Raw genomic sequence first — 24,913 nt, forward strand, 5'->3', positions numbered from 1 at the left:
GGTTTACGTGGATTGTGACAGCTGAAAAGGCCACAGGCATTCCAGGCAAACTTTCAGTGAGCAAATGCCAGACGTGAAGAGGCTGGGCTCATCCCTGCATCCTGCTTGCTTTACGAGAGACATTTTATTGAGGAGTGAATTGCACGTCATAAATCAAAGAATAACAGAGTTGGAAGAGGCCTTGAAGATCTTCTAGTGCAACCCTCTGCTCAGGCAGGAAACCCTATACCATTTCAGACCAGTGGTTGTCCAACATCTTCTTAAAAACTTCCCAGTGTTGGAGCATTCACAACTTCTGGAAGCAAGTCGTTCCGTTGGTTATTTGTTCTAACTGTCAGGAAATTTCTCTTTAGTTCTAAGTTGCTTCTCTCCTTGGTTAGTTTCCATCCATTGCTTCTTGTCCTGCCTTCAGGTGCTTTGGAGAATAGCTTGACTCCCTCTTCTTGGTGGCAGCCTCTGAAATATTGGGGCACTGCTATCATGTCACTTCTAATCCTTCTTTTCATTAGACCAGAGGTAACCCAATTCCTGCAATGGAATGTAACAACCAAAACTAGATGGAGTCTTTGTTTTCTTTGCAAACGCATTTTGTAGGAATCCATCCATAACACAAGAATGCATCAGCTTAAAGGGGGGGGGGGCAAGGGGTGTCCAAGAGTAACAAAAAAAATGATATGGTAGCCATAACCAGAAAATGGAAGCTCCCAAAGTGTTTAAGGGCTTGACTTGCATAATGGTGGCTGCCATGTTGATTTTTTGACACACACCCCCTGAACACACCCAATAGGGAGACCTCTTTAACTTGGAGTTGAATCCTCACCCCCCGGCCGTGCAAATGGCTGGCTAGGCAGTGGTTCCCAAACTTGGCAACTTTAAGATTTGTGGACTTCAACTCCCAGAATTCTCCAGCCAGCAGAGCTGGCTGGAGAATTCTGGGAGTTGAAGTCCATAAGTCTTAAAGTTGCCAAGTTTGGGAACCACTGGGCTAGGGAATCCATTCTTTGCAGAAGTGGGACCTGATAACCACAAAAGGACACATCAATCAGTTTGATTGTCCATTAATCAATTAGATTAACAAAGTTGAAGGGACCTTGTAGGTCATCTAGTCCAACCTCCCACCCAAGCAAGAGATCCTATACCATTTCTGACAAATGGCAGTTCAGTCTCGTCTTCAAAGCCTCCAATGATGAAGCACCCACAGCTTCCGAAGGAAAGCTACCGGTATTCCATTGGGGGATTATTCTCACCGTCAGAAAGCTCCTCCTTATTTTTAGGTTGAATCTTTCCTTGATCAGTTTCCATCCATTATTCCTTGTCTGGCCCTCAGGTGCCTTGGAAAAGAGCTTGACCTCCTCCCAGGATGCAGTTTGACTGTCTGCCGATAAGAACCTGCATCAGAAATGCCCATTAATTATTTTTAGGGATGCCCATTCAATCAGCGGCTTCTGACAGCGACCCAAGGGGGTTTAACTATATGATAAGGAGTGGCAATAATGGATTGCTACATTTCATGCATCTTACTTCCATCCTAAGAAGAAGCATCTTGAATCCAGCAGGAGCTGATTTTAGGACGTCTGCATAAGGCTACCTCTGTGAAATTGGGGCGGGGGGGGGGGAAGCAACATTATCCAATATATGTTTACTTGGAATTAAATTCCATGGCAATCTCTGTGTACCTTAAGATTCGATTCACACTTAGCCAGTCGGTGTGTTGGCTTTCTAAGTTAAGCAAAGTCAGTTTGCTATGGTTTGTAAACCTTTTTTCAATTTTCTTGGCTTCTAACGCTGGGTTAAATCCAGCCTTGTAGCCTATTTAAAAACCACTATTAAAGAATCTTAAAAGCGATGTGCTGGTTAGGTTCACATCTCAGAAAGAGTGAAATTTAAGGCTAAGTGCTGGTGTAGAAATTGTTCCCCTTTATGCCTGTAGCACTTAAGAGCTTCCCTGCCCAAGTGCCAATGTGGCAACCCCTGTTTGGGCTGCTGGCAGGAAAGGCCACTTTACCCATGTTGCAACCTGACATACAGAACATGCAACCAAATCACAGCCTCCCTCTTGAATTCTTCAACCCTTGGCCCCAGCCGACATCCCTGCTGTTTGGGTTTCTGCTACCCAATGAGCCCCTGTTAGCCCATGTAGCTGGCTCTGTGTACCCCTTCCATGTTGTTGTTGTTAGTTGCAAAGTTGTGTCCGACCCATTGTTACCCCATGGACAACGTTCCTCCAAGCCTTCCTATCCTCTACCATCCTCTGGAATCCATTTAAGCTCACGCCGACTGCTTCGGTGACTCCATCTAGCCACCTCATTCTCTGTCATCCCTTTCTTCTTTTGCCCTCCATCGTTCCCAGCATTAGGCTCTTCTCCAGTGAGTCCTTCCTTCTCATTTGGTGGCCAAAGTACTTGAGTTTCCTCTTTAGGATCTGGCCTTCTAAAGAGCAGTCAGGGTTGATCTCCTCTAGGACTGAGCGGTTTGATCACCTTGCAGACCAAGGGACTCACAGGAGTCTTCTCCAGCACCATAGTTCAAAGAGCTCCATTCTTTGGCGCTTGACACATAGGATTTGTTTGGGAATCATGCGAATCTAGAAAACTATTATCTTGGGGTAAGTTACAATTCACTTACCGTGGATAAGCCATGGTTTATTAACTAAGCCAGTTGTAGCTCCAACAGAAGAGAGTATCTGTTCAGATCTGAACTATGAGGTTCCTGGTGCTAAGTTTACTTGCAGATGATTCATGACCCAACTATGTAACAACAGGACAAAGGAGGATAAGGCTTGCTGCCGATTTTGGTAGCGATGGGTGGCATTACTCCCTCTGATAATGTTGGGTCACAAAACACCCACATGCAAACAACCAAGCTCCGAGAGCTAAAAGGAAGCAAATGACTAGCTGTCTGCAAGGAATATAAATCCTTCCATTCCCCACTATCCTGTCAGAACCGAAGAAGCTTCTTGAATGAGAAGCAAAACATCTTCAAAGAAAGACCAGAAAATCCAGTTGCCTCTTGAAAAAAAAACATCATTGGGACAACCGTGACCTGGACGACTGAGAATCTCTACAGACTTTTAACCAAGCTCAGAGAGCACCAAGGATCCCGGCAACCACCTGCATTTACACAACACAGATCAGTCGGGAAACTGGACGCCCAGTTAATATCACTTTACAATGCCTTGGTAAGGCCACACTTGGAATACTGCATCCAGTTTTGGCTGCCACGATGTAAAAAAGATGTGGAGACTCTAGAAAGAGTGCAGAGAAGAGCAACAAAGAGGATTAGGGGACTCGAGGCTAAAATACACAAAGAACGGTTGCAGGAACTGGGTATGTTTAGTTTGATGAAAAGAAGGACCAGGGGAGACATGATAGCAGTGTTCCAATATCTCAGGGGTTGCCACAAAGAAGAGGGAGTCAAGCTATTCTCCAAAACATCTTAGGATAGGACAAGAAGCAATGGGTGGAAACTATTCAAGGAGAGAAGCAACTTAGAACTAAGGAGAAATTTCCTGAAAGAACAATGAATCAATGGAACAACTTGCCTCCATAGGTTGTGAATGCTCCAACAGTGGAAGTTTTAAAGATGTTGGATAACCATTTATCCGAAGTGGTGTAGGGTTTCCTGCCTAAGCAAGGGGCTGGACTAGAAGACTTTCCAACTCTGTTTTTCTATTTCTAAATTAAAATAGAGTCATTCCCAGCCATTGGAGACTTGGGAGAGAAAAACAGGTACACAAACATAGGAGGGTTGAAGACAAAGATACCCTGACCGAAGATAACCTAAATGTATAATACAGGGTACACTGTAGTCCTCAATGTACGACCACAATTGAGCCCAAAATTTACGTGGTTAAGTGAAAAATTTGTCCCATTTTATGACTTTTCTTGCCACATTTGTTAAGTGAATCACTGCAGTTGTTAAATTCGTAACATGCTTCAACACTGGACGTTTTTAAGAAGATGTTGGATAACCTTTTGTCTGAAGTGGTGTAGGGTTTCTTGCCTAAGCAGGGGGTTGGACTAGAAGTCCTCCAAGGTCCCTTCCAACTCTGTTATTCTATTCTACTCCATCTCATATAAAGCTAAAACCAAACTCATCATGGTAGATCGCCTGGCTTCCTCCTCACATGGCCCATCACACCCCCCCCACCCCACCCACCCCAATAAGAGAATCTGCTCCGGGAAGTTGCAATCCAGGCTCGGGCGGGCGCGGCGTGGGCGGACTTCACTCCAAGCCCCAAATCACAAATTGGGAAGCATGAAAAGGGCTCCTGCGGACAGCGAGGGCAGCATCTCCTCCAATCACAGCTGACCGTCTCCTCGCGACCACGCCTCCTTCTCCCTCTCTTCGCCTTCCGATTGGCCGAGCCGTGGGGAAAAAACAAAAGCGGGCACGAGTGCGCCTTTCCTATATACCCCATCTATATATATATGTGTGTGTAGATAGAGAGAGCGAGAGCGAGAGAGAGCTGAGTCGGACAAGGTTGCGTGGAAATGCGGGAAGGGAAGGCGCTGAGTTAGCGGCCGTTCCTCTCACAGTTTCGGGTCTCGTTGCAATGATTATTTATTGCTCTTCTTCTTCTTCTTGTTAAGTGTCTTCATCACGTTGGGCATCATCAACCCTGCCAAGCCGCCGATTATGCCAACCGGGCGCTAATGTTTCCTTTTGGCGGTCCTCCTTTCCACGCAGCGCGCGATTGAGCCATGGCTAAAAGGAGCTCCTTGTTTATCCGAATAGTGGAAGGGAAAAATTTGCCCGCCAAAGACATGTAAGTAAAAAAAAAAAAAAAAAAAGCAGACGCGTTTTCCTGGCCCTTTGCCCCTCTTTATAAATTGCCAGATTTCCCGGCTTTCTGCGATGGGTCTTCCCGTTGCAATAACGCTCGGTGTATTTTGCTCTCCAGGATCCCCTAACTGAGTTAGAGAGATTGTGTGTGTTCCTTGGCCAAGCCTGTATAGGATCGCTTTGCAAGGGCAGCCTTGCAATGGTCTTCTTCGCCCATCCTGGCGGGCGCTAGGGGAGTTCCTGGCTAGCTTAAAGCGGGGAAGGGTTTTTTTTCCTACGCTTGAATAACTTTACAATCTTTCCTCGCATTCAACCGGCGCTTGAGGGGGTGGGGGGGAAACAGCGCATCCCGGGAGCCTTCCTTGCTCTTCTTTTCCTGGAGCTCAAACCTGGGCTGCCATTTGTCAGAAATGGTATAGGGTCCCCTGCTTGGGCGGGAGGTGGGGTGGACTAGATGACCTACAAAGTCCCTTCCAACTCTGTTAATGCGTAAAGTGTCTGAGACATTTGCAACTGTCTTTAAAATAGAAAAGTGCAGAGTGAGGTAGGCTTTTCCTCCGAAAATGCAAGCTTGACAGGTGTATGTATTCATAGCTTTGTGTGAGACTTAAGAGACATTGGCCACATCAATTGGCATCCTTTCAGGGGTGTGGACATCTGGTCTCCAAATCCCAATAATAATAATAATGTTTAATGAATAAAATTATTATTATTATTAATAATAATAATAATACCCATTGTCATCGGGGCACTTGGCACCATGTCCAAGAATTTTACAAGATACATCAACAAATTGCAGTTTCCTGCAATAACACCAGCGGAACTGCAAAAAAACTGTGCTACTCGGAATATCTTATATTTTAAAAAGATACTTGGTTGATACCTAGGACGCTGGCAGCAAACCGTAACAACCATTAGCACCAGTCACTGATATTTGTAATGCATTTTTGAATGTTCAGTTGGCTGAGTTTCATGTTTAATGAATAAAGTATATAATAATAATAATACAGCCTGAATAAAGAAATCATCCTGGGCGGTGTGGGTGGGGTGTTCCACCTGTATTCCCTCACCCGGTAAGTGTCCGTCCACGCCGTTAAGATAATTTGCTGCGGTTTCTAAATCTCTACAGCTTTTTGTAATCTTATTTCTGCAAATTCAGATGGAAGCTCGTGGCATCATCTAAATTCGGTTCAGAATGGTATGATGTGTTCCTCAGATGCACAGTTCTAGCTGGTTATGGCTGTGGTTTTGAAAGGATGCATCTTTTAGTCCTTTCATTGGGATTCTAGCTCAATCAGTTTGGTCTGTTATGGATCCAGTGTGAAAAGGATGTTCAGAAATGGTTAGTTAGTCCAGTCGGCAAGTTTAACTGTGTTGAGTGAACACAGGCAATGAAATGGCCGTCAAAAAAAAGGTAAACACCTTTTTTTTTTTTTGCAAGATCTTTAAAGTTGGATTCGTGTGTGCCAGATTTCAACCTAGCTCTTGGGTCTCTTTTTCTTGCTGAAATTGGGAATTAATGAGCTTTTTAGAATTTCAGCATTATTTGATGTTGGAGGACCAGAAACAGGAAAAAAAAAGTACTATGGCTATCTAGAAAGAAATACGGAGAATCAAAAGGGAGAATATGCAGCAATTGCTATTCTCTATTATCTTGTATAGATCCTCCTGAAGGAAAATATTGGACTTAGAATGGTCTTTGCCATGGCTTTAAGGAAATAATCATGGAATTGGGAGGGTGTTCAAGAATCACCTAGTTCAACCCTTTGCAATTGCAAGAAAATCACTCACTCACTTAATCAATCAATGAACGGATTCTTAAAGACCTCCAGAAATGGAAAATTATATATATAGTGTCACAACCCCTGGTAAGCCCCAATTATAGGAGGAAGCTAACTGCTTCCATCATCTGTCAATCGGCTCGTCACAAGAGTCCATCACGACAGAAACCCAATATTTTTACTGTTGCGTTTGTTATATTTGTGTTTTTTTTTTAATTTGTGCTGATAAATAAATAAAGGGAGACTAGTATAGATCTATTTCAAGCTATTTAGCTCTCATCAGCTAGCCATACCCTTACTGGGATTCGAACCTGTGCTGTATGGTATCTTAGGCAAACGTCTTAGCCATTATGCCACAGGTCTCCTCCTTATCAGCTGAAGCCAGGGAAGAAGGTATATATTTAGTGTCACAACCCCTGGTAATGGCTAAGACGTTTGCCTAAGATGCCATACAGCACAGGTTCGAATCCCAGTAAGGGTATGGCTAGCTGATGAGAGCTAAATAGCTTGAAATAGATCTATACTAGTCTCCCTTTATTTATTTATCAGCACAAATAAAAAAAAAACCACACGTATATATATGTATGTGTGTATGTATGTATGTATGTGTGTGTATAGATGATATAGATATAGATATAGATATAGATATAGATATAGATATAGATATAGATATAGATATAGATATAGATATAGATATAGATATAGATATAGATATAGATATAGATATAGATATAGATATAGATATAGATATAGATATAGATATAGATATATAGATATATAGATATAGATATATATAGATATATATGGTTGAGGCACTAGAACCAGAAGACCCTGAATTTGAATCCTCCCAGAGGTACAAAGCCAACCAGGTGACCACAGTCCAGTCACTCCAAGCCTTAGGAATGAGGCAAGGACAAATCACTTCAGGAAAAACCTTGCCAAGAAAAGTGCAGGGTAGTCCTTGACTTGCAACCATTTGTTTAATGAAAGTTTAAAGTTACAACGGCACTGAAAAAAGTAATTTGTGATCATGTTTCATGCTTACGACTGCTTGTAGCATCCCTGTGGTCACGTGATCAAAATTTGGTTGCTTGGCAACTGGCATGTATTTAGGACGATCGCAGTGTCCCAGGGTTATCTGATCGCCTTTCGCTCCTCTTTTATTCCCTATGGGAGGGGCCATTCACCGTCCACCCATGGTCTTACTCCCAAGTCGACCCTTGTTCTTTAGCTGTTCCCTTCGTCTGGCAACTCTGTGCATGCGCACCCTGGGAACAGGCTCCAGCTGTTTGTCTGCCTCACTGATGTCTGACTCCGAAGGCAGCTGATAACTGTCAGACAGCCCTGGCCCCATCTCTGCCTCTCACACAGAGCCCCCATCAGAGCCTTCCCCAGATTCCAGGACTGGCCCATGTTCCTCCCCAACCTCCTCACTGTCCGATTCTTCTGTCATACTTCACTGGCCACCGGCAGGCCACAACCACACCAAAGACAAATTCCCTGTGTGTCCAATCACACTTGGGCAATAAAGAATACTAAATTTTGAAATTTTTCAAGATCAAGTAAATATTTCCTCCCTTCAGCGAGGAGTTAGAATGAGAAATTCACTGTACTCAGATGTCTCCATCAGTTGAAATCGTTCAAAAAAGGAGGGACAAGGCAAATTCAGGGACAATCGGCTCCTAGTTTTGAGGGTGTTTTGGCATCCCGCCTTCAGCCTACATGGAGGGGAACAACAGTAAAAGCTGTGTCGAAGCATCCCGACCATTTGGCCTGTGTATTGGATCATGCACACGTGAAGAGGGCACATAACACAAGACACGGCTTCTCTCATTGAGATGGAAACCTCAAGATCAGGGGAACAAGAGCAGAAGATGGCTACCACCTTCTGACCACAGAATGACTTTGGTTATTTATGGTGGAACAAAGCAAGGTTTTGGCTTTAAGGTAGACATGACTTTTTCACATTCTTACCCTTTCTGGCTTGATAATGCTAGACAGGACAAGAGCTTGATAGATAATAATAAATGACAAAATCACCACCAGTCAAATGCAGAAGCAGCTTTACTCGGAATAGCTTACATCTTGTGACAATATATCAAACGTCCATATCTGCCTATCTCAGGTCCTTGGGAAAGACTCAACAGGTAGATAAAAGTGCCAAATTCAGTCTCACCATCTGGGCTGACTGTGTGACGGATCATAAAAATAATATCAAACAATTTAAGCAGGAGATACATTAGTTATAGATATACATATATGCAAAATGTATGTATACTGTATGTATAAAGGTAAAGGTTCCCCTTGCACATAGGTGCTAGTCGTTCCCGACTCTAGGGGGTGGTGCTCATCTCCGTTTCAAAGCCGAAGAGCCAGTGCTGTCCGAAGACGTCTCTGTGGTTATGTGGCTGGCATGACTAAACGCCAAAAGTGCACGGAACACTGTTACCTTCCCACCAAAGGTGGTTCCTATTTTTCTACTTGCATTTTTATGTGCTTTCGAACTGCTAGGTTGGCAGAAGCTAGGACAAGTAACAGGAGATCACTCTGTTACGTGGAGCTAGGGATTTGAACCGCCAAACTGCTGACCTTTCTGATCGACAAGCTCAGAGTCTTAGCCACAGAACCTCTGCATCCCATGTATATGTATATAGCATAGCATTTACAACAGAGTATTATTTTATTGGCCAAGTGTGATTGGACACATAAGGAATTTGTCTCCAATGCATAAGTTCTCAGTGTACATACAAACAACAATATGATAATCATAAGATATCAATAGGAGAAAGTAATAGGAAAGATGGAAAAATATAATTTATTTATTTGGTTTTGTTGCTATCTATTCGTACAATTTGCTATTCTGCTGGGGAGGAGGTGTTGGAGAGAAATCCTATTTCAAACAGAAAAACACAATATATGAACAAGAAATTACAATAGGTCAGTTTTTGACATTGTTTCAATGTTGTGTGATGTTTGGCTGTTCCATTTGCACCATTCTTGATATATTAGTAAATTTCAAGTAACGAACTAGTGTATTTTTTAAAGTATTGTTATGATATTATAATTTTATTTTCTTTTTTATGGATGTAAATCCCCGAGAGTCACTTTGAAGTTGACAGTATGCAAATCAGATAATAAATAAGAATAGTCAAGAATATTCACGTTCTTTGCTTACAACAATTTATTTAAATTTATGTTAAGAATCCTGTGGATGCTAGCCAAAATATGGAAGTAAGAAGATGAGCTGAAGCCGAATGGATTAATACTGCAATCTCTTGGAAGGCATTTCTAAAATTGCCTTAAATTCTCAGGAAATATTTTCTGAGATATAAAACAAATACATTTCAGAATAAAAGGAGCCTCTTTTCATATTTTAAAATGAAAAATAAGATGACACTCCTTATTCCTACAAATGTGGCAGTAATTAATTTCTGTTTCATCTACCGGTATTTCTTCAACTTCTTTTAAAAAGTGGTTTCTGGCATACTTAAATTCTTCCGAAATTAACAGATATGAATACTTAATGAAATTAACAAGTTTCAGAAGGAGGAATGCCAAATAAGAAAAAACTTAATTTGAATAAACGGCGTAGAATCATTCTAAAATAATTTAAATTCAGTTTAATTTTTTTGAATATTTTTTTAAAAAATGTTTTATTAGAACTAAAGCTGGTTTGGTAATATTATTATAAAGCTTCTTTCAGATCAGAACAAACAGATCTTCCAAGTCCTATTATGCACAATTGTCATCTGATGGAATCTCAAAAGTGGACCTATGGATAAATGCATTTTTTGAAGGAGTTGCTTTCATTTCATGCTGACGTTGATTGTTAGTGGCCCAAAACCTACAGGAACAGGCAGCATACAAAGTAAATAAATATGCAAATAGAAGCTCAGATGATTTTTCATCTGAAATTAACCCATAATGTAAACTGATCATTGGGAAAATTGTTTGTTTGTTTAACAAATGGTATATCATATATGGACCAGCGAGATATATTAACATTTCACCCAGATTAATAAAACACAATAAAATATAGATGTTAAAAAGATCTATGTTCAAATACCAATGTCTGGGCCTTCTAATCATTGAAGTGCAGTATCAATTTTATTTAAAAAAAAATCAGATACTGGACCAGTATATCTTCTCAGCTTATAGCCAGTCATGATATGAGCTATAGATGGATGGGGAAAAATAATCAAAAAAATTTCAATCTGGTTTTTCCATGTATATCTTGTAGGACTTTCCCTATACATCTTGAAGACCATTGCAGGAGATCCAGGATGGATGTAGCATCCATCGCTGCCCCACCAGAGAGCACCCACAATCGTGATCAATGCTAGCTATATCCTGGTTTTAATAGCAATAGCAATAGCAATAGCAGTTAGACTTATATACCGCTTCATAGGGCTTTCAGCCCTCTCTAAGCGGTTTACAGAGTCAGCATATTGCCCCCAACAGTCTGGGTGCTCATTTCACCCACCTCGGAAGGATGGAAGGCTGAGTCAACCTTGAGCCTGGTGAGATTTGAACCGCCGAACTGCAGATAACAGTCAGCTGAGGTAGCCTGCAGTACTGCACTCTACCCACTGCGCCACCTTGGCTCAGGTGAACCTGAAAAGGTCAAATAATTTGGTTCCAGGGTCCTCTGTCCCATTACCTTATTAATCACCTTACCTAAAAAGGGAAGAATGAACAAAAAAAATTCCAATACTATGGTGTCCCGCAGTAGCGTCTTGAAAAGGGCCAGATCAAGTTCAAGCTGGACCACCCCTCACTCATAGCTGAACTTAGCAACTGTAAGTTTCAATAGGTCTTGATTAGCGAGGAAGGAGATGGCTCTAATACTCAGGTGGTCGTGGCCAAAGCCCTTAGGACAATGTTGGCGAACATTTTCAGCATTTAGTGCTGAAATGGGAGTGTGTGTATGTGTGGGGGAGCATGCAGGGAAGCGGAGCTTCCGGTTTCCGGCGTGTGCTTGTGCGATGGTCACCTAGTCTTCTGGTTCCTGGCGTGCATGCCCGTGCAAAGACCAGCTGGCCAGCGCACCAGAACCCGGAAGTAATGGTTGGCTTGCCCGGAGAGGTAGCTCTGTTTGCCACTTCCGGCATGTGTGCCATAGGTTCACCATCACAGCCTTAGGACTTTGTCCATTTCTACGGTTCTTCCCAAATAATCAATCCTCTCTCAGTGTCCAGCTCAAGGAAGGTCTGAATGACTTTATTCATCAGATACCTTGAACAATAGCCCTGCAGATGTTCCTCTGGCGGTTCCACCACAAAACCGCGGTAGACTAAAGCGCACTCGACGAAAGCGCGTACGTGATGTCATCACAGCGCGACGAAAACAGCACGCTGTGAGCGGTAAACTTAAAATTAATGCGTAAATCTAAACCTAACCCCCCCAAACCTAACCCTAAACCTAACCCTAAGCCTAACCCTTAACCTAACCCTAAACCTAACCCTATACCTAACCCTTAACCTAACGCTAAACCTAACGCTAACCCTTAACCTAACCCTAAACCTAACCCTAACGCTTAACGTAACTCTAAACCTAACCCTAACCCTTAACCTAACCCTAAACCTAACCCTTACCTTTATGTGAATCGGCTTGCTTTAAAAGCGCTTTTTAAAGTACCCTTTTTTCTCCGCGGTCGTATTTGTCGCGCTGCTGATGACGTCAGGTACGCGCTTTAATCGGGCGCGCTTTAGTGGACCGTGGTTTTGACGGGTCACGCCTCTGGCAAGGAAGGATCAGATCATCTTAAACAGGGCGTCTAGCTAACTATCTACATATGTGATGAAGGGAAAATAATTTAAATTTCACCATGCTTATCACCACAAAGAAAGCCTTAATAAAGGCTTTTATACAAATTGGTTAGATTTGCTCATCTCCCAGGGGCATTTCTGCCATTTCATCTCTTAAGAGTTCCTCTGAAAAATCAGGATCTGTTAACAGGGAGAGGTCACACAGGAATAATCCAATCCAAAACTGGACGTTCCTCTCATTTCAAGTGGCATTTAATAATGCAGTTGAACTGCACAGCCTAGCCTCAAGAACCAATGATCTCTGAAAGCCAACAAGGCTTGGAGCAGACCGATTAAACAGGTCCCAATTCTTTTCCGAGTATGAGTACATCAAACAGTGGGTTTCAAAACAAACCTACAGAGGAACTGAATTCTGAAACCCCTTGTACCAGATAAGGTACACTGTTAAATGCTAGGGTTTCCTGCTTGAACAGAGGGTTGAACTGGAGAAGCTCCAAGGTCCTTTCCAAATCTATTATTCTGTTATTCTGAAAGGTGAAAGCCAAAATATATCCCAATGATAAGCTGCAAGAGAGTCAAAAATTAAATCTGCTTTCCCCAAGAGTTGTAATTTATAGATGAAAAAGTTGAAGAATGCCCCTGTCAAAGGAAGCTATTGAATAATGAATAAATGTCCTTAAAGTAATGTGAAGGAATTAAAATAAGAAGAGCTCCTAAAATATCAGTCATACCATTTGGAAGTAAATGAATCTTAATACACAAAATAATTATGGACCGTCTGTCTAGATCTCTTTTCATTTGTGTCAGAATTTGGAATGATTTCAAAACTTGGCAATTAAGGCAGCTTCTTAAGAATCTTTTTGTTTTGCCAAAATAAAGGCATAAAATAAAAGCAGCCTAAAACTCCAATGTTAGAAAAACGCCAGAATTATCGCTGGGACTGAATGACATCAAATCTGATTTATTTCAAATTACAAAGTAACCAAGCTCTCACGTTAGATTAAAAATGGAATGTTCTGGCTTATTTACCGTATTTTCACCCATATAACCCGCCCACGCAAATAACCCGCCCACGCATATAACCCGCGGGTTTTCCGGATCGTGTAAAATATCTTCCGTATACCCCGCCCACGCATATAACCCGCCCACGCATATAACCCGCCCACGCATATAACCCGCGACGAGTAAGAGAGAAGGGAAACAGCTGAGATGGGGGGGGAAGAAACGGAGAAACAAGCCTGCGCAAGCTGGGGAAGAGGAAAGGAACGGAGGAGAAGGAAACAGCTGAGATCGGGGTGGGGGAAGAAACGGAGAAACAAGCCTGCGCAAGCTGGGGAAGAGGAAAGGAACGGAGGAGAAGGAAACAGCTGAGATCGGGGTGGGGGAAGAAACGGAGAAACAAGCCTGCGCAAGCTGGGGAAGAGGAAAGGAACGGAGGAGAAGGAAACAGCTGAGATCGGGGTGGGGGAAGAAACGGAGAAACAAGCCTGCGCAAGCTGGGGAAGAGGAAAGGAACGGAGGAGAAGGAAACAGCTGAGATCGGGGTGGGGGAAGAAACGGAGAAAGAAGCCTGTGCAAGCCTCCGATCGTGTAAAATATCTTCCGTATACCCCGCCCACGCATATAACCCGCAGGGGGGCGCTGTGCATGTAAAAACCGCATATAACCCGCGGGTTATATGGGTGAAAATACGGTAAACGTAATATTATATGCACCAATAGGCATATTCCAGCCACCCAATAGCACATAAGCACTCTGTAAACCCCTTCTCAGAATTTAGACGCTCTAAAGCAGGTGTCAAACTTGATTTCACTGAGGGCCGCATCAGGGTTGTGTTTGACCTCAGGGGACCGGAGTGGGTGTGGCCAGGGTGGGCGTGGCCAGTTCAACATCATTCATGTCAGGGGCGCCTGTCGTAGCCTGACTGCTCTGCTACCCAAAACGGTCTCCCAAGCTCCATTTCAAGCAGAGGCACTGCAGGCTAGTCGCTGGGCCTTGAGTTTGACCGGATCCGATTGCCGGGCCCTTGAGTTTGACACCCCTGCTCTACAGCAAAATCTGAAAGAAAGAAAGAGGAATTCTTGATATGTAAAAGATAAAGATGAAAGAGTCCCTGCGGATCTTTACTAGTCGTAGCTGACTTTGGATGGCAGTGTTCATCTCATATTCTTGATATGTACCACTATTTAAATTTAAGAAGAATTTAACTAAGAAGAAATCAAACCATTAATAACCTAGCGCCGTGATAGCGAAACTAGGGCACGCATGCCACAGGTGGCACACGGAGCCATACTTGCTGGCACAGCAGCTGTCGGCTCCGGTGCACATGCGCACATCGGCCAGCTGATTTTTCGCCCTTCCCAAGGGCCAGGCGAGGCCATTTTCGCCCTCCCCAGGCTTCAGGAAAGCCTCCAGACTGGAAGACTGGAAGTTTGTTCCTGAACTTCCGGTTGGGCTATTGGGGCCGTTTTTCACTCTCCTCAGCGTCCAGAGGCTTTCCTGAAGCCTGGGTACTCTGTAAGAAAAAGATTCACCATCACTGACATAGCAATTCAATTTCTCCTCTAATCTAGAGGATTGTATAGTCCAGGGGTCCTGGGAGTATCATTTGATGATTTTCTGGAAGTTACTCCTCCAAACCCACAGGTGTCTTTTTCCAAAAGGTAGCTGGACTTTCTTTTTTCTTGAAAAAGGTTCGCTTCTAATCCAAGAAGCTTCTTCCATTCTTGGATGAGAAGCAAAATGTCTTGAAAAAAGCACCTTTAAAGAGACAAATATGGCCCGGATGACTAAGAATCTCCATAGACATTTACTTCTCCAAACATGTCTTCCGTTATCTGGAATACTATGTACTGCTTTTAGTTTGAAGGATTTACTTCCTGACCTGCCACAGCATACAGAAATAGCCAGTTTGCCATGCTTGGAAGCACAGTTTCATTTTTTTTAAAATTTAATTATTAGTGGCAGGCATGGTGGCTCAGTGGTTAAGACTCTGGGCTTCTCAACTGGAAAGCTGACAGTCCAGGTTTGGGACCAGAGCTCCATGCAATGGGGTGAGCTCTCATTTCTGACCTAGCTCCTACCAATCTAGCACTTTGAAAGCATGCAAGTGCAAGTAGATAAATAGGTACCACTTTGGTGAGTGTTCTGTGACATCATGCTGGCCACATGACCACAAAAATGTCTTTGGACAGCGCTGACTCCGTGGCCTTGGAATGGGGATGAGCATTGCCCCCTATAAACAGCAATAACATCATCTTCATTGTCATTTAACAATCCGATGATCCCTTGTGGGGTGGACTCTGGGCAACTGAATGGAGCTAGCAGAGTGTTTTAATGGCCAGATGCCGTTCCTGTCGCCAATGCTGAGTTTCATTCAACAGATATATTCTCAGTGTATCCAGAGGGAGAAATGTTTCCTAGGATCCAACTCAGCCTCCTGATCGTAAGATGACAGCTCACACCTAGGCTACTCATTACAATGACTAGTGGAGTAAAATTTGCAGGGACTCCTTTACCTTTATTTAATTATTAAATTTATATGCCACCCATCTCCCTGCCCAGAGTTCCCTAGAATGCTCTTCATAAGTGTCCAATAATCTCCATTCCTTTTGTAGCAAAGCAATTACAAGAGGCAGGCCCTGATTGTCTGATTATCTTTTGCTGAGAAAGGAACTATTATTTTTCAGTTTGGAATCAAAAATTAAGACTTCGAATCTATAAACTCTTTTCCTCTTTGAATCTTGAATAGAAGAACTACTGTAGGATTGTGTTGCTTAATTTATGCAAATCTAAAAGGCAATAGTTTACTGATTTGTCATTTTTCCCTGGGAGCACTGACTGATACAATTCAATAAAAAAATATCCCTGAAGCATAATGTTTCTTCAATTTAACAAAAAAACAGAGATCTATATCATTTTAGAAATAGATTTTGTACATGAAGTGTTAACTCTTTTTTTTTTTTACCCTTTTCTCCTAAGGATTTAACTTTAAATAATTATTGCTTTTTGGATAAGAAGCATACAGTGTACAGTAACACAGCTGAATTAATACATTTGCATATTCCATGCAAAGACAGCAGGATAATTGAATCCCTATGAAAAAAAATCTTAGTGTTCCTGTTCCATCTGTGTAATAAAATCTTTACAGTTCATTAGAGGTACATCTAGAGACAGTTTAAAGGAGGTACAGTATTTAACTTGTTCTTCAAATAAGGGTATCCATTTCCAACAACTGTGGTTGGAGATAGATAATGAGGAACGAAATACCACGACATAACAATTGTTTAGAAGTGGTTTTTGTATGCAAGAGAAAGAAAAGGGTGTTCACATTGGAAAGGACGAAAAGGTGCTTGGAATCCATAAATTAAAATTGTGTATATAACCTATACAAAAATTGTGTGTGTCACAATTGAGAAAGGAATTTGACTTAGATTCAGCAGTACGCACAAAAAACCAAAATGACATCAACACGCAAATATGCCACAATTACATACTTATATCATGATAGCTAATCTGAGTTGCAGCATTGCATGCTGACATCATCATACTCTGTGTGTGTGTGTGTGTGTGTGTGTGTGTGTGTGTACACAGCATGGAGGCGTAATGGTGAAGACGTGCATCTCCTACTTGGAAGGTTGAGGGTTCAATCCTAAATAGTGCAGATGTTTCTCTCCTAGGGTGCAAAGAGAAAATATCTGCTGCGAACTCCACATAGGTGTCAGGAAGGGCATCCGGCCAGTAAATTCTCAGCTCCATCCAGGCGCTCAGCTCTACCTTGAATTAAGGGATTATGGGATCATTAAAAATGTGTGTGTGTAGTTTGCTTCCATTGTTTTTCCATAGATATCCTTTCTCAGTTCCTCCCCAATTGTTGTTTGATCCATTGATACAGAAATGTAAAAAAAAAATTAAAGATGCTTTTTGCATTTATGCAGTGTTTCCACAAAAGCAAGCCCCCCCCCCTGCACACACAAACCAACCCTTTTAACACTAGGCATAATCTGAATTCCATATTCATATTTTTAATTATTTACTTTTTAAAAAGAGATTAAAGTATGGCATAACCATGGATAAACCTAACCCTCTCATGTTCCTCCTGCCATATAACTCTTGAATGCCATGATCTCTTTTAGTTTGACCAGGGGTGGGTTCCTGCCAGTTCTAACCTCTTCTATAGAAGAGGTTCCACAAATCTACGGTGCCGTTTAGAACGGGTTCCAGCTCCCTCCCCATCATCAAGATGAAGAGCGAGAGGAGGAATTCTGGGAGTTGAAGTCCACAAGTCTTAAAGCTGTCAAGTTTGAACACCCCTGGGGTTTTTTTTTCTAAAGGGTTAGGGGTGCAAATGTTTTGTAACTTGACAGCTTTAAGACTTGCTTCAATGCCAGAGTTCCTGAGCCAACATTTTGGTTGCTAAGCAAGAGTGTTGTTAAGTGAGTTTCACCACATTTTACAAGTTGGCCATGCCCACCCAGTCACATGGCTGGCAAGCCACTCCCACCTGGTCACATGGCCACCAAGCCACTCCCACAAAGCAGGCCACACTTACAGAAGAGGTTCTAAAAAATTTTGAAACCCACCACTGAGTTTGTCTGCTATAATTTGGCAATTATAGGGATGAAAAAGGAGACAAATATAGGGCAGAATATAAATCCCCTTCCCCCCACATTTTTTCAAAAGTCTTGAGTCATTCTGCACATCTCCAGAGACATATTTTTCTAATAACAACTCCTCAAGTACAAGACACACAGCGTGGTGGAAACTGCCCTTTGCCTTACAATATCATACCCAAGTGTATAAGAAGAAGAGTTTGCATTACAACACTACAGTCCATGTGTCCTCACTTGTTTCCCCTCTTTCCCATCTCACACGCCTACGCACAACTCTGTGGCTGTCCTTCCTGCCTTGAATTCTTTCTGATACCTGAGAAGGAAGGCTAAGCCTTTTAATGTTTTAAAAAGGACAGCAAGAAGCAACCCTATCTGGAAATGTCATGATGCCCCCTTAAACACTCCAAGCTGGAAAAAAAGAGATTCCTGGGTCTGCCTTTCAATACACAGCCGTTTCCTCACTTTCTTCTACTTACCAGTCTGCATGTGTGACGTTGAGAACTGAAAATGTGCAACCTGTTGCCACAAAATGGGAAGTCTGGCTGGTGTTGACATATAGAAGGACTTTCCTTGGATGATCTCAAGGTAGAAAAACAAAATGCCCAGGTACAGTATATGTGGTACCTTGCTCAACAGTAGTAACTGTGAGAGGGATCTTGGAATCCTAGTGAACAACCATTTAAATATGAGTCAGCCGTGTGCAGCAGCTGCCAAGAGAGCCAACACAGTTCTAGGCTGCATAAACAGAGGGATTGAATCAAGATCACGTGAAGTGTTGATACCACTTTATAATGACTTGGTAAGGACACACTTGGAATACTGCATTCAGTTTTGGTCGCCACGATGTAGAAAAGATGTGGAGACTCTAGAAAGAGTGCAGAGAAGAGCAACAAAGATAACTAGGGGACTGGAGGCTAAAACATGAACGGTTGCAGGAACTGGGTATGTCTAGTTTAATGAAAAGAAGGACTAGGGGAGACATGATAGCAGTCTTCCAATATCTCAGGAGCTGCCACAAAGAGGGAGCGAAGCTATTTTCCAAAGCACCTGAGGGCAGAACAAGAAGCAATGGGTGGAAACTAATCAAGGAGAGAAGCAACTTAGAACTAAGGAGAAATTTCCTGACAGTTAGAACAATTAATCAGTGGAACAGCTTTCCTCCAGAAGTTGTAAATGCTCCAACACTATATATTTTTAAGAAGATGTTGGATAACCATTTGTCTGACGTGGTGTAGGGTTTCCTGCCTAAGCAGGGGTTTGGACTAGAAGACCTCCAAGGTCCCTTCCAACTTTATTCTATTCTATATTCTAGAAGTACATTTGAGTATGGGTAGTTCTTTTTTTTTATTATAATTTTTTAAAAAAATTATTACATAGACAACACATACACACAATAATAGAAACAAAAAACACAAAAAAAAAAACCACACACACAAAAAACCCATCATCACATACAGCATGTTGTTTGGTTACAAGTGCTTTAACATTTATCATTCTTATACATTTATTATTTCATTTAATAGGTTATAATATACTGTTTGGGTTGCTTTGTTTACCATCCCTTCCTCCTGTTGTAACACCACCTTATTTTCCCTTTCTTTTCTCGAGTATGGGTAGTTCTTGACTTACCACCACAATTGAGCCCAAAGTGTTGCTGTGAGATATTTGTTCAGGGAGTTTTGCCCCATTTTACAACCTTTCTTGGCGGAGTTGTTAAGCGAATCACTGCAATTTTTAAGTGAATAACATGGTTGTTAAGTGAATCAGATTTCCCTCATTGACTTTGCTGATTAGAAGGTTGCACAAAGTGATCGCATGACTCCAGGATTCTGCAACCGTCATAAATATGTGTTGGTTGCCAAGCATCTGAATTTTTATCATGTGACCATGGAGATGCTGCAATGATCATAAGTGTGAAAAAATATCATAAGTCATGCTGGGTCAGGAATTTAAATTCACAGATTAAAGGACCATAGTTCCCATCCTAGAGGCGTTATTACATGATGTTTTGAAACCTGAAGGAATGGGCTATTTGTTTTGCCTTTTTAAATAGTTCTTTTATTAAAGATTATAATTACAACGATAAAACTAATACAAACAGAAAAACTAGAAGAATTAAAACAATACAGGACTCAGAAAAGAAAGAAAAAAGGAAAAAACAAACAAAAAAAGAAAAAATAAGCATATAGTAAAAATATAAATAGGTATATACGGGTGACTCCTCATTTTCATCATAATATAAGCAATTTTAATTTATCTTATTACTCTTAAAATAGAACAACTGTTCTTCCATTATCCCATTCCTTATTATACAAAAAATCCACCAAGCATCACCGTTTTATCAGAAAAAAAGTCCATTGAAAGTTACCAGAGTGACATTATTTTAACCTTGATTGAATAAACCAATTTAAATTTCTTTTATTTCTAGCAATATTATTCTACAGTTCCTTCCTTCCAGTAATGTTACTGAGTTTGACTTTTTTCCCCATTTTTCTTTATTCCTTCTCATAAAGTTCTTCAAAACTTTAAAGAAGCCTGTTTTGTAAATTTTGCTTTATTTTGCAACTGTAAATCAAATTTAGATGTTCTCCTTTAATTGCAATCTTTAGTTCCATGTTTAAAATTTTATCGTACTATGTTTCAAAACAATAGCATTTTTCCCACGGGAAGGATTCTTTTTAATTAATTCCAACTCTTATTTCAAGTTTATGTGGACCATTAGTCTATTTATATATTTTTTAAATCAAAGTTTTAGTCAACTTTTTGCTGTTTATTCCAAAAGGAAAGGAAATACGTTCTTAAATTTGTAGGTAAAACTTCTTTCATTAAGGATTGAAGGAACCTCATCAGCTGCTGTAAAAGTTATCAATTCAAAGGTTTCTAATAGCTGAAAAGCAGTTAACAAGCCAATTCTGAAAGTAATTAGAAAAGGAAATACCCATATTTTTCAGACGCCTCCATTCTGTCCCTGACAAAAAGTGGGGGGAGAGAAACCCGAGTGGGTGATTCCACGCAGAGGGCGCGCGCTCCTGTGTTGCACGGTGACACATGGGCTTGTCCAACCGAAAGAGACGGGTGAGGGGCGTGGGAGGTGGGGCGGTCTTTCCCACATGCCAGAAAATGTGCTTCTTTGGTCGCCCCACAGGGAGACTTAGGGGCAAGGCGGAATAAGCTTGCAGGCCGAAGGAGCTCTGCCTTTGCCTCAGGAGAGGGTCGGAGGGGCGTCCGGAGAGTCAGGACGTTTTTAAAACGCCGTGGGACGCGGGACAAATTGTTCAAATGTGGGACTGTCCCGCCGAAAGCGGGACATCTGGTCACCTTAGCCTACCAGCATCCATGGTATTCAGCTGGCTAGCTTCCTGACTTGCAACACATGTTTACAAGGTCAGCCAATGAATAGGTATAGCAACTAAGTCAGCCAATGAGGGCTCTTTGAACTCTGAAACACTATTTGCGTGTGAGCAACAAGGAGACAGGAAGGAGCCTGGCTTAGCTGAGAACCGAAAGTGAAACTTTTAGGTTTAGGTTTAGGTTTTATTAAACATTTATAGGCCGCCCTTTTCCCTGAGGGGACTCAGGGCGGCTTACAATAATAAGGGAGGGGAGTGCAGAACAAAACACAAAAAGAAAATGTGAGTAAAAATAATTAACGGTAAAAACACAACATTCATTCAGCATTCGGGAGGGGCGAGAGTAAAGTCTTATCCCCAGGCCTGACGGGATAGCCAGATCTTGAGGGCTGTGTGGAAGGCCTGGACGGTGGTGAGGGTGCGGATCTCCACGGGGAGATTGTTCCATAGCGTCGGAGCTGCAACTGAGAAGGCTCTCCTCCGCGTAGTCGCCAGTCGGCACTGCTTGTGTTCTGCTTGTATTTACTGCTACCTTGGAAAACCTGATTTTGGTATTGTATTGTATATTATTATTCTTTTGAATCCTGCTTGTGTGTGCTTTCTGAATGTGACTGCTGCTGCAAACTCTGACCAGCCAGGTCAGCTTCAGAACTTATTGCAGCCTGATTCAGCGCATCTGATTTACGGTGGATCGGACTGCCAGAATACCCCCAATCAGCTGTTCCAGGCTGCAGGGATTGCCACAGACCAGCCTGCCTCCATGCCTCACGTTTTTGGCCTCTGGTGGGGGTAAGTGGGGCTACATTCGCTGTATAAAACGCACCCAAATTTTCACTCTCTTTTTTGGGGGGAAAAGGTGGGTCTTGTACTCCCAAAAATATGGTATGTGAATTTAGTGGTCTTTCAAAGATCCTGGATAGAGCAAGATGACTATTCCTTCATCTCTCAGAGCTCTAAACCCGCTGGAGTCTTCTGTCTTGAAGTCCCCTCATAGGGAACAATTGTCTGGAGCACTTCTGGCCAATCTTGTCCTCTCCTTGTCTGGAGAGGAATTATAAAATGTACTTCTTTTTTTGAAATACCCATGCTTTGTTTTCTATAAAACCACTCAAACCAGCTACAGGGAGTTGTAGGAGATGACCAGGCTGACTGAGGGAGGGGTCAAATGCATCATAAATCATGAGTCCGTTTGCACCCACGAGAGATCTAAGTCCAGCCCTCCTCGAATTCATTCTACTCTTATCTCCCGCTAACTTCCCTTGGCCATTAGTAGTTCAGATTCTTGTAGAGAACTTAAGCTTGCAATAAATCTTTATATTCATATGAACTATCCGGATCTCTGATTTTCCTGGTACTTGACAGTAGTCCTGGTTTAATAACTGCCTCATACATCGACTAGTTGCAAATATGATAGTAATGAAAAAGAAACTTTGCAATTAATCATCACATTTATGACCCTCGCAGGGCTGTAAAGCAAAGGAAAACTGTGCTAAGATCATAAGCACAGTTGTAGTTCCACTTACTGACTGCTTCATTTAGTGGGACTGAGTTGCTGGTCCCAGTTATTGTCACTGAACGAGGACTATCTGTATTCTGCATTTGGAGTAGCATTTTGCACATCCTATACATATGGATGGATGTAAATCCATCAGGCTTCGCTCACTTTATGTTAGGCATTTTCCACAAACCTTGCATTAAGCAAATTTGCATAAAGTGAAACACTGAAGCAATGGAAAAAGGGGAATTGTAGAATATGGTGTCAGGTTTTGTAACCCATTTGCATTGACAAATAAGGTTATAAATTTAGAGACTCCTGTTCTTCAGCACTGCATTATTCAAACAGTGAAAGCTTTCCTCCACCTGAATTTCTAATGTGCATATTTATCACAGAAGAGAAAGCAGTAAAACCTATCACCAGAACTACGAATGTTATGTAGCATTCCTTGTTAAGCTACACACAGAACATTTGCTCAGGTTAAAAGCTTTTTTCACCAGATTTGGCATAATACAGGTAATATATAGTACACTTATGACCGCAATTGAGCCCAAAATTTCTGTTGCTAAGCAAGTCGTTAGTTTTGCACCATTTTATGACCTTTCTTGCCACAGTTGTTAAGTAAATCACTGCGGTGGTTAAGTGAATCCCATGGTGGTTAAGCGAATCTGCCTTCCCCCATCGACTCTGCTTTTGACAAAGCTGGCTGGGCAGGTGGCAAATTCCGATCACATGACATTGCTTGCCTACATGCTGGTTGCCAAGTGCTTGAATTTTGGTCACGTGACCATGGAGATGTTTCAACAGTTGTAAGTGTGAGGACTGCATTTAAATCACTTTTTTCCCCTGATAGTGTAATTTCGAAAAGCCAGTTGTGAGAAGAATAGTGTGGTGCTAGAGGAGCATAGAAGCCACAGTAAAAGGACCCTAATGATCTCTTGAGAAGCAAAGATAATAAATGGTTAAATTGTGTGTCACCCATAGAAGTGTAAAACACGATCAAATAAATCAAGCTGACAGAGGAATGGAAAGATTAGGAAAGTAGCAGCATAAATTCTAAAAACAGTGATTCCGTTTATGTTATTCTATAAATATTTTTGCAACATGAGCAAACCTAACATCCATAATTTCCAGATGACGTCAGTTATTGGGAGGTTGTCAGGGTGAGTAAAGTTGCTTTACGTTTTATTTTTATATAATATACAATAGCAGAATTGGAAGGGACCTTGGAGGTCTTCTAGTCCAACCCCCTGCCTAGGCAGGAAACCTTATACCGTTTTAGACAGATGGCTATCCAACATCTTAAAGACTGCATTCACAACTTCTGGAGGCAAGTTGTTCCACTGATTAATTGTTTAACTGTCAGGAAATTTCTCCTCAGTTCCAAGTTGCTTCTCTCCTTGATTAGTTTCCACCCATTGCTTCTTGTTCTACCCTCAGGTGTTTTGGAGAATAGCTTTGTTCCCTCTTCTTTGTGGCAGCCCCTGAGATATTGGAAGACTGCTATCACGTCTCCCCTAGGCCTTCTTTTCATTAAACTAGACATTCCCAGTTCCTGTAACCCTTCTTCATATGTTTTAGTCTCCAGTCCCCTAATCATCTTTGTTGCTCTTTTCTGCACTCTTTCTAGAGTCTCCACATCTTTTTAAAATCATGGCAATACTAAATGCAGTATTCCAAGTGTGGCCTTAACCAAGGCATTATAAAGCAGTATTAATACTTCACTTGATCTTGATTCTATCCCTCTGTTTATGCAGCCTAGAACTGTGTTGGCTTTTTTGGCAGCTGCTGCACATGGCTGGCTCCTATTTAAATGGTTGTCCACTAGGATTCCAAGATCCCTCTCACAGTTACTACTATTGAGCAAGGTGCCACCTATACTGTACCTGTGCATTTCGTTTTTCTTGCCTAAATGTAGAACCTTACTCTTTTCACCATTGAATTTCATTTTATTAGATAGTGCCCAATGTTCAAGTTTGTCAAGATCCTTCTGTATCTCGAGCCTATCTTCTGGAGTGTTGGCTATTCCTGCCAGCTTGGTGTCATCTGCCAATTTGATGAGTTCTCCATTTATTCCCTCATCCAAATCATTGTTGAAGATGTTGAAGATTTATTATTTATT

General features: G+C 41.8%; 1 protein-coding gene across 1 annotated transcript in view; it reads left to right on the plus strand.

Moving 5' to 3' along the window:
- Positions 1–4,465: 4,465 nt before the first annotated feature.
- Positions 4,466–24,913, plus strand: part of LOC106542536 (ras GTPase-activating protein 4) — a 99,484-nt gene continuing 79,036 nt past the window's right edge. Inside the window, exon 1 of the mRNA XM_087717226.1 lies at positions 4,466–4,768. Coding sequence (XP_087573352.1) covers positions 4,704–4,768 — 65 coding nt within the window. The 5' untranslated portion in view covers positions 4,466–4,703. The remainder of the gene's footprint in view (positions 4,769–24,913) is intronic.

Source organism: Thamnophis sirtalis, unplaced genomic scaffold, assembly GCF_051295495.1.
Source record: "Thamnophis sirtalis isolate CommonGarterSnake01/CBP01778 unplaced genomic scaffold, rThaSir2_p1.2 scaffold_6, whole genome shotgun sequence".
In the NCBI taxonomy this organism is placed as follows: domain Eukaryota; kingdom Metazoa; phylum Chordata; class Lepidosauria; order Squamata; family Natricidae; genus Thamnophis; species Thamnophis sirtalis.